We start from the raw sequence: 12,254 nt of genomic DNA on the forward strand, positions 1-12,254 counted from the left end.
AATAAAATCTTCAATAACATATTACAAACAACAACAAAAACAAAACATTTCCTCCCTCCCCTCTTCTATACATACAGATCCACACACCATCAGAGCTTGCATATCTTTTAAATACATGGAATACAATTTGGGGAATCACCTTTAGGTATGTATAATATCAGCATTTATATTCCTTTCCGTTATTGTATTTGGGCCCCTATGTGGTCCAGTTATGGCTGCCAGATCTTTACAAAAGTGTCATATTTATTCTTTAAATTGTGATTTATTTTTCCATAGCTGTTCAGTTCCACAGCTGTTCAGTTCCACAGTCCATTGCATTATAAGTAAAGGGGAGTCGGACTTCCAAGTGAACACAATATATTTTGTTTTGCTTCCGTCAGTGCTATTTTTATAAATGAGATTTGATATTTAGTCAATTTGTTGCTTATTTCAATAAAATTGCCTGTTAGATAAAGCTCGGGGTCATCCACAAAGGCCACTCCTGTTATCCTGGTTAAATTTTCCTACAATATCTTGTCAAAATGACCTCACCTTTACACACGACTATGTAGCATGTCGAAAAGTTTCTATTTCAGTCCTACATCTGAAATACATCTCTGAAATTTCAACTTTTGATCTTTGTAACTTCTGTGGAGTAAGATATCATTGGTGCAAAAAATTATACTGAACTACTCCATAGCTTGCATTTATAATTGATGTCATGTTGTCCATAGACCAATCTGACCAGCTTCTTTCTGAAATTACTACACCCAAGTCTGTCTCCCATCTTTGCCTTGACCTCTGTAAACCTGGCTTTGCAGTTTAACTTTAGAGAGCACATAGGTTTTTGTTATAGATTTGGGTGTAATCCCCATTCAGACCGTTCATTCCATTTCACTAGTTTCACGTGGGGTCAATGTTGGTCCCCATCTTTCTGTGTGTTCTATTCTTGCATTTTTAAGGATTCTTGTTTTTTTTTTAAAAAAGATATACCCTTGGCTTGTTAATTTCCATTCCTCTTCCAAAATTCTTAAGTTTATAATTTACAGGCTCCATAAAATTTTAACTGCTATACAAATGCAACTCATTGTTACAAGGAGACAGAGGACAGTTAGATAAGGTACACAATCCATTATCCGGAACTCTTGGTCCCTCAGCCGCCTCCCCCGACCGCTGGTCCCTCGGCCGCCTCGCCCGGCTGCCTCCCCCGACCGCCGGTCTCCACTTGCCGAATTTTGGAGCTTTCTGGATTTTAGATTTCCGGATAAAGGATCATGTACCTGTATATCAAACCCCAAGTGATCTATCAGCAATTATGAAAGCCTGTGCTTCTTGAATTTTGTGGCACAAATAAAAGAATTAAAAGGAAAACAATTCCTGACGTACAGAAGCAAATTTCAGGATGTTAGCTGTTGCTCTCTACAAATTATGCTGACCTCAAGAACATATTGTTTTCTAATCCACAAAGTTTTTCTTGGAGCAATTAAAGATCTTTATATGTACTTCACTAAATATATACAAAAAAAAATACACACAAGTCTAAAACAATTCCAAATTAAATTTAATTTGATATCAATAAATATTATGATGTATTCAAAGTCACAAAGATAAATCTTAACAATGCATAAAATAATTTAAATCAAAACAGCAATATTATGAAAGAACTTGGTCGTTATATTTTAAAGCAATGCCTCAGGCAAGACCTTTTCTTTCAAAAAAGGTTAAATGAACCAACCATGATGGGTTATATACAATTTAAAAACAAACAATGAAATGTTTAGTGTTATAATGTGCTAAATTAGAATTTATATTAAGTACAGATACACAATCCATTACCTGGAACCCTTGGAGGACAGTGTGCTCCGAATTTCGGATATTTCTGGATTTCAGAACAAAAGCCAGCTGCCCCAGTTTTAAGCCCACCCAAATTGTGCTGCCATATCCACCCATTTCCAGTCGCACTGGCGCCTCTCTCTCCCTCGTCCACCCGAGTCGCACTGTCGTTTCTCTCCCGCCTGAGTCGAGCTGCCATCTCTCCCCCTTTGCCCGCCCGAATCGCACTCCGTCTCTCTCCTCCCGCGCCCACCTGAATCATGCTGCCATCTTCCCCCTCCTCCCAACCTAGTCATGCTGCTCTCTCTCTCTCTCTCTCTCTCTCTCTCTCTCTCTCACTCGTACCACCACCAGGGGAAAAAAAAATGCTGGTTTTTGGAGATTTCCGGATTTTAAATGTCCAGATAAAGGATTGTGTACCTGTACCATAGTTTGTTCAAAAAGCATTTTATGCTGGTGGACTTATTACAGTAGGGAGCTGGTATCAAATACAAAACTGCAGTAAACGTTTTAATAATTACATGAAGCAGAAAAGGGTGCCTAAAGTGAACATTAGTCTCTTAGAAGATAAAAAGGGTGAATTAATATGGTGAATTAAGGCAGAGGTTTTGAACAACGACTTTATGATGGGCTTCATGTTGAGGGCAATGGGAGAGATTATGGATCGAGTGGGAAGCAAGGACCTCTGCACAATTGACATCACTAAAGATGTAGTGCTGAGCAAATTAGTGGGCCTAAAAGGTTGACAAGTCCACTGGTCCTGGTGGAATGAATCCTAGGGTCATAAAATAAATGGCAGAAGTTAAAGTAAAGTCACTTATGATAATTGACCAAAATTCTCTAGATAGGTCCCAACAGATTGGAATACAATGAATGTGACATCATGGTTTTTTTTAATTATAAAGGATGTAGGCAAAAACATAACTATAGCCAAGTTACTTTAATATCTGTATTCAGGAAAATCCTTACATCATTAAGCAAGAAATAGCAAAACATCTGGATACAAATTGCTCCATCAGGCAGATACAGCATGGATCTGGGAAGGACAGGTCCTGTTTGACAAATTAACTGGAGTTCTTTGCAGATACAAGAAGTAAACAGAGTGAAACACAAAAGTCTGCAGGCACTGTGATTATAGTGAAAACACAAATACTGGAGGAACTCAGCAGGTCTCACAGTGTCCATGAGAGGTAAAGCTATATAACTAACGTTTCAGGCTTGAACCCTTTCTCAAGGTAGAAGGGCTCAGGACCAAAATATTAGTCATACATCTTTACCTCCTACGGACTCTGCGAGACCTGCTGAGTTCCTCCAGCAGCAGTGTTTTAATAATGGGAGTAGATGGATATTGTATACTTGGATTTCAAGAAGGCATTTGATTAGATGCTGCATAAAAGACATCAATAAAATAAAGATGCATGGAGCCAGGGTTGGGAGGGGTATAGATTAGCATGGAAAAGGAATTGGTTAACAAATGGAAAGCAGAGTTGGGATAAATGGACATTTTAATGATGAACCCAGAGGTCTGTTCCTGGCACAACTGTTCACAATATAGTCACGATTTAGTCACAAATCCAAATTTGTTGATAACGCTAAATTGAGAGGGAAAAAAGTTGTGCAGAGGATATGGAAAGTCTGCAGAAAGATATGAATAGGTTAAATAAATGAGTACAGGTCTGGTGGATATTGGTAAATGAGAGGTCATCCAATTTGGATAGAAAAATAGGAAGTTCCAGATTATTAATTAAATGGTGAAAAATCCACCAAATGAATCTGTCAATGGATTCCAAATATATTTAAGACAGATGTATTTTTGCATAGTACAGGAATTAAGGTTTATGGGGGAAAAGGCAGGTAGGTGAAGCAGAGTCCACAGCCAGATCTGCCATGATCTTATTAGAATTGACAGGCTAAATGGCCCATTCCTGCTTGTATTTCCAAAGTTCTTAAAACAGGAATCTTTTAAAGATTTTTTTTTTTTTTTTAAAGTTTTCATTTCAGGCAAATGACCCAAATATTTGGTCACCAAATTGAAAAATACTTTTGTCGTACAGAATTAGGCAACTCCCCCCCACACCCTCCACCTGCCCCCCCTGAAAAAAAACCCCTAACCCATGTAGTATTTTTCCACTGGCGATTAATCAGTAAAGCCAATAGTTAAGACATTGGCAATTCCTTCTTATCAGCTTAATGAAAATGATTTATTCCAGATGGTTATACAAGTGTTTTAGGCTTTACAAAATAATGCAAGTAAACTTCACAGTGAAGGAAGGCCAAATCTGATTAAACTCAAGTTGTTGGAACACCACGAATATTTTAATATCGGAATATTTTATAAACAATCATCCACATTGAAAGGTTTGAATAAAGCATCAACTTCCAGCAAATGTCCCACTCAGTTTCACAATCACACCTCATGGCAAAACAAAACCAATTTGTGACCTAGAAAATGAATTGTGTACCGATAGACCAAATCTCAGCAACAGTTTGGTTTGAATTGTAAACTAAAATCATTTTCAGGAAACCGTGGACATCATAGTGTTCTACTTTGAACACTATGAATTAAGATTTGCATTAAATTCAGACTTTATTTTGATGAATAAATAAACTATGAAGCCTTGTGTCTGAAATTCATTTCCCAACCCTACTACTTATAAAAACCAGGCTTTTCCTAATGTCCATGGTAATCTTTTATCACATTCATTCAGTAGGGCAACTAAGCAAATGAGATCAGCTTCCAAGAACACCAATGCACACACATTGTCAGAGGTAAAGTTTGCAGAAGACATATAATTGTGTAGGAAAATTTGGGGAGCTTACCTTCCTGCATCAACAAAACCTACAAATAGAATCATTCCTCCCCCACCTCCCCCCCCACCCCCCCAAATACATTAAGAGTAAACTCTGAACTCACCATAATGTGCTTGAAAGGCCTGGGGCTTTACAACCTGATTACAATGATCACACATCACCAGATAAAAATCATCATGTGCTGGACAATGACCAAATATTGGCATATCTGTGGAAAAAAAAACAGGATTAAATTATGCCTTTCATTAATTATGCCTTTTTGATATCTTGAAAAATAAAATCCTACTGCATTAAAAGTGTATTCTATACTTTTAAACTTAGTGCTCAATATTAAATTACATGCATATTAATGCTGAGAAAATTTAACACATTAATCTAAAACATCTTTAACAACCGACAACTGCATGCTTTCTTAAATTACAATCTTTTAACATGCAGCCAATTTTTAAAATTGTATCAGCCAAGGATTAGGCAAAATAAATTGCTTCAAAGTTGCATACACAATGAGAGAACAGTTCAGCTTCAAGTTTAAAATACCAAGTAAAAATTCTCTATTTGCCTTTTACTTCCAATTCTTCTCAAAGCCAAGCTACTGATAATTTTATTGGTTACAGACATATGCAGACCAAATACTGTGAGCACCAGCCGCCTGCTGTCCACAGCAAGTCAACAGAGCAACGCATGCCATGATGGTGGATTTACCTGCTCAAGAAACTCATTTGACACAAATGCTAGAGAATGCAACTCAATTTCCACAATATTTGTTTGTTCATGGATTAGGATACCCAAATCACAAACGTGCATACAGAATTGGTCATTTCCATCCCACTGCCAATGTTGGCAAAACAAAATATCTAACCTCAGATAAGTCTCAACTTATTTGAAGAAGCTGATTCAAATTTTGCTTATTCACATATTCCGTAACACCAACACAGCAATGATTCAGCAATATCATTTTATATAACCATACAAAACAAACGGTAGCAGTGTAATGAACTGAAATGCTGAAAACTTGCTGCATTAAGATTATACATAATGGTAGCACTAGATATGGAATGTGATACTTATAAAGTATATTATTAATACATCTAATAAATCTCTTGGTGCCTGCCACATTGACCACCGCCAGTGGGCTGATATCGCCTCAAACCGTGCATCTTGGCGCCTCACAGTTTGGTGGGCAGCAACCTCCTTTGAAGAAGACCGCAGAGCCCACCTCACTGACAAAAGGCAAAGGAGGAAAAACCCAACACCCAACCCCAACCAACCAATTTTCCCCTGCAACCGCTGCAATCGTGTCTGCCTGTCCCGCATCGGACTTGTCAGCCACAAACGAGCCTGCAGCTGACGTGGACTTTTTACCCCCTCCATAAATCTTCGTCCGCGAAGCCAAGCCAAAGAAGAATAAACCCCAATTTTGTGGAATTTGCTAATTAAGAGCATATAAACAAACAGACAAGAGTTAAAATGATGATGCCCCTATTAGCATGTAGAAAGGTTTATATCTGAAGGGACATGGGATGTGAAAAGAGAAGCATGCAAGTTGCAGAAAGGAAGAAGAGCAACAGGTTCTGGCAGAATGGCAGTATTGTGAAAAATAGCAAAGATTATTCTCCACAGATGTACAGTGATTTACCTTAGCCAAGTCACAACCACTCTCTCCTGAATTTGGTAACTATTAAATCACAGCAAAGAGGTACAACTCTCTCCAGGTTGAAAATAGCGTCACATTTTCCCTCTTCCTTGAAACTGCATGACATTAGCAACTCCAGTCAAAAAGATTCAAGTTATAAGCATTTATTCGAATTAAAGTTGCCTGCAATCACCCAGATGTTCACAAAACTCCCACAAGCCACATGTTCCTACACTGGCATCTATCTCTACATAACACTTCCATTTTTTTTATATTTTATTTTTTGTTTTTTTTTAAATATACATAATAACATTTTAAATATACAAATTTTTTTCTCATTCAAAAACAAAACAATCCCTCCCTCCCTCCCCCCCACCTTCCATACATACATCTGTTCACCGTCAGAGCTTACATATATTTTAAGAATTATAGGGGACAGTTGCAGAAACAACATTTTTGTATAATAGTTACCTTTTTTATTCCTTTTTATTACTGTATTTGGGCTCTTATGTGGCCCAAGTATGGCTGCCAGATCTTTACAGAAGTGTCATATTTATTCTTTACGTGTGATTCTTTTTCCCCACACAGGTATACAGCTGTTCTTTTCCACGGTCCATACGTTATGAGTAGAAGGGAGTCAGACTTCCAAGTGCTCACAATACATTTTTTCACTAACTGTCAGTGTTATTTTTATAAATGAGATTTGATATTTGGTCAATTTGTCACTTATTTCCATGAAATTACCTAATAGATATAACTCTGAGTTGCCCGTGAAGGCCACTCCTGTTACCCAGGTTAATTTTTCTGCAATTTCTTGCTAAATTGGCCTCACTTTCACACACGACTATGGGCACGTAAAAACGTTCCTGTCAGTCCCACATTTGAAACACATCTCTAAAATTTCAGATTTTGATCTGTGTAACATTTGTGGGGTAAGATAGAATTGGTGTAAAAAAATATACTTAAAACCAGTACATATCTTGCATTTATAATTAATGTCATGCTGTCCTTACACCCATCTGACCAGCTTCTTTCTAGAAACACCACACCCAAGTCCGACTCCCATCTTTCCCTCTACTTCTGCACTTTTGCTCTACAGTGCATAGTACATTTTTGTTATAAATTTGGGTGTATTCCCCATCCAGACATAAAACTTCAAATTTAAAAATAATTTATTCACCATTTTAAATAAATTAAAATGAGCACTTCTTCCTCTGCCTCACGTTTGCACACACTAAATTCTACAATCCATACTACACTTTGTGACTTAGCAAGATCTGCACATTTAAGAGGTAAAACTTGGCAGGAGAAAAGAAATCAGTGTTATGTGACCATGTTATTGGCATCCAATATCACAAATATTTATTTTAAATTAAATCACCCAATATTTGTTTTCTCTACATTTACAATTGTGGTCTAATTCAGATCAACTCAGGAAGCTTCACCTCTTGTAATGTACTGTTAATAGAACCAACGTGTAAATGGCAGCCCACAAATTAAATATTTCAATCCCCAAGCACCTCCTATAAAATCGTACCTTTTATTTCACATTGTGTCATTCCCAAATTTAATTACTGCACCAATGGTGGCCTTCTGTACTTTAAAATTCTGTCACTTCGCTTCTTGAAGATGGTCCTTAGAACTTGTATTACCAAGCTTTTGCTCAGCTATCATATCTAATATTGCGAACCATAATTTTTCTATTTCTCAAAAGTCCTATAAAGAACAGCAAGATGCCCTCGCTGCAAAAGTTACTGTTTAATTACAGTAAATATATGCTATCTTGCAAAACCTCATTTAAAGTCAGCAAGCACGACATTTTTCATCCATCTTCCTGAAGGCTACAGCAGGCAGGAAAAGACTCAGGCCCAAACTTAACCCATCTATAGCTATGTGCATCAGGGCTGAACATCACTTCAATAAGAAATTCTAATAAGCTGCAAGTAATAATATTAGGCAAGTCATCCTGACTTGGATTGTGTACTAAGCCAGTCTGGTACCGCATTAACAATTCATCTGAATACACACCCAACTCTAATTCAACACAGTTCAATATCAAGAGTGCAAACACACTAATAGGGCTATGGGAGCCAGGCTCTATATTACGGGTCACTAAACATCGAACAGCAACAGAACCCTTAAACAAAGGCAGACACAACAGTAGGGAAGGGAAAAATAATTGTCAGTTCATTTAGCTGCTGCACCAAGCCAAAATGTGAAATTATCCACTCCAGGAAATTCACAATTGTCAGTTTATTTTGATGAGTGCAAAAGTTAGTTGAAAAAACATGATAGAGAGATGCTGAATTTTCTGCTTTAATTTTTGCAGAGCTCTGGAGATAGATGGGAGATGAAATAGAAAAACAAGAATTTTTCATAAAAATTCTGCTCATTCAATCATAGTTCTTCAAAACAATAAATTGGACGTTTACATGTTTCACCATAGTATTCCACTAGTATAGAAAAATTAACACCAAAAGAACTGAGAAATCACATTACATAAGTATTTAGCTATTGTCAATACTATGGAAGCCCCAGCAACAATACCAAATTCTGGGTGAACAGTAGCAGCAGGTCAAAGAGATGAGGGCTGATGTTGGGCAAGCAAACCTGAAAGTCAGGAAAGGACAAGTGAATGGTCACAGTAGCCTCTTTTAAACTGCAGCATCTGGGTAGCCCTCCTGGGACCCAGGTGCAATTACCAGGGCAAAGGTGCTGGAAACACCTTTTAAATTGCAGGGGATCTACACATTAAATTGCCAACCCAGCAATTTAAGGGGGAATCCTGCCCCCACAATGAACTACTCACCACAAGTACTGCCAGATGTTTGGATGACCAGTCACACACACACACAAGTGCTGATGTCACCAGAATAAGCATGTCAGCCATTTTAGTTTTCAAATTGCCTCTGGACGTGACCTAGGTAAGTTTAACCTCTGAGGTAGGTCAGGGACCCGGTTGGATTCTGACGGGGTTGACCAGGTCAGAACCTTTCTAACTTCCTCGTAACTGGGGCACTAAATTGCCCGGTTAACCCCGTTTTACATGGCAGTTTGAAAAGGCCTACTGAGACAGAGGGTACAATGTGCTTATTTTAATGCAAGTATTGTGGATAAGGCACATGAACCTAGAACCTGGATGAGAACTTGGAATTTCTATTTGGAATTAGGAGGTTGAGGCCATTGGGGGGGGGGGTGATATAACTGCAAGTGTTTTGGAATTCATTGTTTCAGACAGCGTGGAGGAAGTGGTAAAAGAGATGAAGGCGTAACAATGCTAATCAGGGAGGGTGTCATAGTTGCACTCAGAGAGGATTTAACCATGGACTATTGAGGCCCTACGGATAGAGATTAGAAAAACAAAAAGTACAATCACTATTCTAAAGCCTCCCCTCTCCCCCCCCCCCCCCACCCCCACCCAATAACCATCAGGAGGTGGAAGAACAGGTATGCACACAGACTATAGAAAGTTGCAGCCATATGACAAAATCAGAGTTTCAGTGGGGGAACATTTTGAGTTGTGATCACTCCCTCAACTTTCAAGGATGGTCAATATTCATGGATAAGCTTGGGCCTGGTAGAAAAATACTAAATTGTGGGACATCAAATTATGACAGAATTAGACACGAGTTAGGGATTAGCCATTAGGAGCAGTTGTTATCAGGCCAAGCCCACAAATAATTTACAAAAGTTACTTCAGGACCAAACAAGAATCCAGGATCATAATGTTCCAGTGCAAAGGAAAGATAAGAATGGTAAAGTAGGTGGATCTTCAATGAAGAGCAGACATGAACGCAAAAAGAAAAATGAAGCACAAGTTCAAGAAGCTACAATCAGGCAGGGCCCTGGAAAGAGCTCAAGCGGGGCATTAGGAAGGCCAAAAGGGGGCATGAGATGTTCTATAATATAGCAGGGACAACACTGGGGATCAATTTTCCAGACGTCGACAAGGGCTAAGTTCAAAGACAGTGGAAAACTGCTTAATGGTCTGGCATAACTTCACAAAATGCAACCAGATCAACATTTCATTAAAAGTAATCCACATCAAGCCCAATTCCAAACCATTTTCTTGGCTAGTGTATTTCATCATCAAATGTCAAATGAAATATCACTGCAGTTTCAGATCCTAGCCATTCTGCATCTACCAATACACAGATTAAGGATGTCTTCGGGTCACTGAAGTCCCTTAAGTTTGGTGAAAAAAAAACTCAGTTGATCCAAAGTAGCCCATCATAGCTCACTACTTACAATGCCTGATCAAAATACTTTACCAAAGCCAGCAACACTCAGAAATTCAAGGGTTATGGTTACCCACATTCAAAAGCGCAGACAAGGGTGGTTGTTAAAGAAACAATTACAGATAAGAGGAAGAGTTCAAGTTACATTCCATCATCCAGGACAAGGGGCAAGCCAGGTTACTACAGAGTTCCCAACAGCAAGAAGGAAAAAGCAAAGCAAGTATAATCAGCAAAATGTTTAAGTGCAAAAAAAAGGGGAAGCTCACATTTGTTACTAATGCAGAAAATTTACAACTGAAGTGCATAGAAAGGAAATGAGAAAAGGCATAGTAGTTAATGCAACACTTTTACAGCACCACCAATCAGGATCGGGGTTGGAATCTTGCACTCTTTCTAAGGAGTTTCTACATTTTCCTTGTGTCTGCGTGAATTTCCTCAGGGACTTCGGTTTCCTCCCACAGTTCGAAATGTACTGGGGGTGTAGGTTAATTTGGAGTAAATTGGGCGACACAGATTCGTGGGCCGAAAAGGCCTGTTACCATCTAAATTTAAATTCATTTTTTAAAAAGCCAGGAGTTAAGAAAAAATAGTGGTAAGCAGTCATAGAAAATCCACAAGATGCTTTTATAAGACAAATAACCAAGAGGGTTCTGTAAGCAACAAAAAAAAAATGGCAACCTAGGCTTGGAGACAAAAAGCATTGGAAATGGTTCTTAGTAAATAATGCAGATCACACTCATGAGAGAGGTAGCATAGATTTGGCTGTTAAGTAAAAATTTGGATGGAATAAATAGATGAAGAAGTTTGTCATCTTTAAAATGAACTGCCTCATACTTAATTTAGAAAAGCATGGGAAGAGAAACAGATTCAGCTATTTTTTTCAACCCTCCAGTTAGAGACATTGTGCTGGAGGCTTGGAAGATCACTAATACCGCACCATTGTTTAATCAAAGTAAGATTAGCAGACCAGACAGTCTAACATCAATTCACAAGAAAAACAGAAAACAATATTAATCATTTACGGAGACAGCTTAATTCAAAGACACTAAGCATGTGTTGTTTTAGGTAGATTGTGTTTGAATAATGATCAACAATTATGATATTAGAAATTTACCCTAGTAAACATTGGCTTCAAGAAAGGGATTTTGTAGGGTCCCACATGACTTATTTTGGAAAGGGGAAAGCATTTTAGATGTAATGTAAAATGGTAAATTAGATGCAAAAACTGACTCAGTAGCAGGAAGAAAAGGCTGAAGGTTGACAGATTGCAAGACGTTTCTGCAAGTTTCCTGGAGCTCAACAGACTGGTTTTGTGGTATACTATCAATTACTCTTTTATACTAAAAACCCATATTGTGTATACACGACCCATCTCTGGGAGCTGGCTTGATTGTTCACACAGAAGAGATGCTGGTCAGGCAGTCCTTTTACATTGCAAGCCGGCTTCCGAGAGCAAAAGAAGTGGGATGTGTAGCAGAGGAGTGTCGGTCGGTGTCTTGTGTGATGTACAACGTTTGCATTGGGCAGTGACAAGCGTGGTTAAATAGCAAGTGCTTATGCTAGCTGTATACATATTTGGCATTTTGAACACAAGCAAATCTTCTGCGCATCATATTCAACTTTTTGAAGCACGCGATGTCGCATTCGTGTGAAGGACGTGATCGTGTGTTCAGCAAATTGTACAAGGAAAAGTGAAAAGAACGAAGGAGCTGTTTGAGGCAGAAAGGTGCCTGAACCTTAGACAGAGGTATTTGGTTCTT

General features: G+C 38.3%; 1 protein-coding gene across 4 annotated transcripts in view; it reads right to left on the reverse strand.

The window, feature by feature from the left end:
• Positions 1-12,254, reverse strand: part of LOC138763274 (ataxin-7) — a 132,313-nt gene that overhangs the window by 64,308 nt on the left and 55,751 nt on the right. For 3 of the 4 annotated variants that reach the window (XM_069937144.1, XM_069937145.1, XM_069937146.1), the window contains one exon: positions 4,727-4,831. In XM_069937144.1, coding sequence (XP_069793245.1) covers positions 4,727-4,831 — 105 coding nt within the window. Of the gene's footprint in view, positions 1-4,726; positions 4,832-12,254 lie in introns of those variants that run through there. The other variant, XM_069937147.1, reaches the window with a different exon arrangement.

The sequence above is a fragment of the Narcine bancroftii genome, chromosome 5 (assembly GCF_036971445.1).
Source record: "Narcine bancroftii isolate sNarBan1 chromosome 5, sNarBan1.hap1, whole genome shotgun sequence".
Classification (NCBI taxonomy): Eukaryota; Metazoa; Chordata; class Chondrichthyes; order Torpediniformes; family Narcinidae; genus Narcine; species Narcine bancroftii.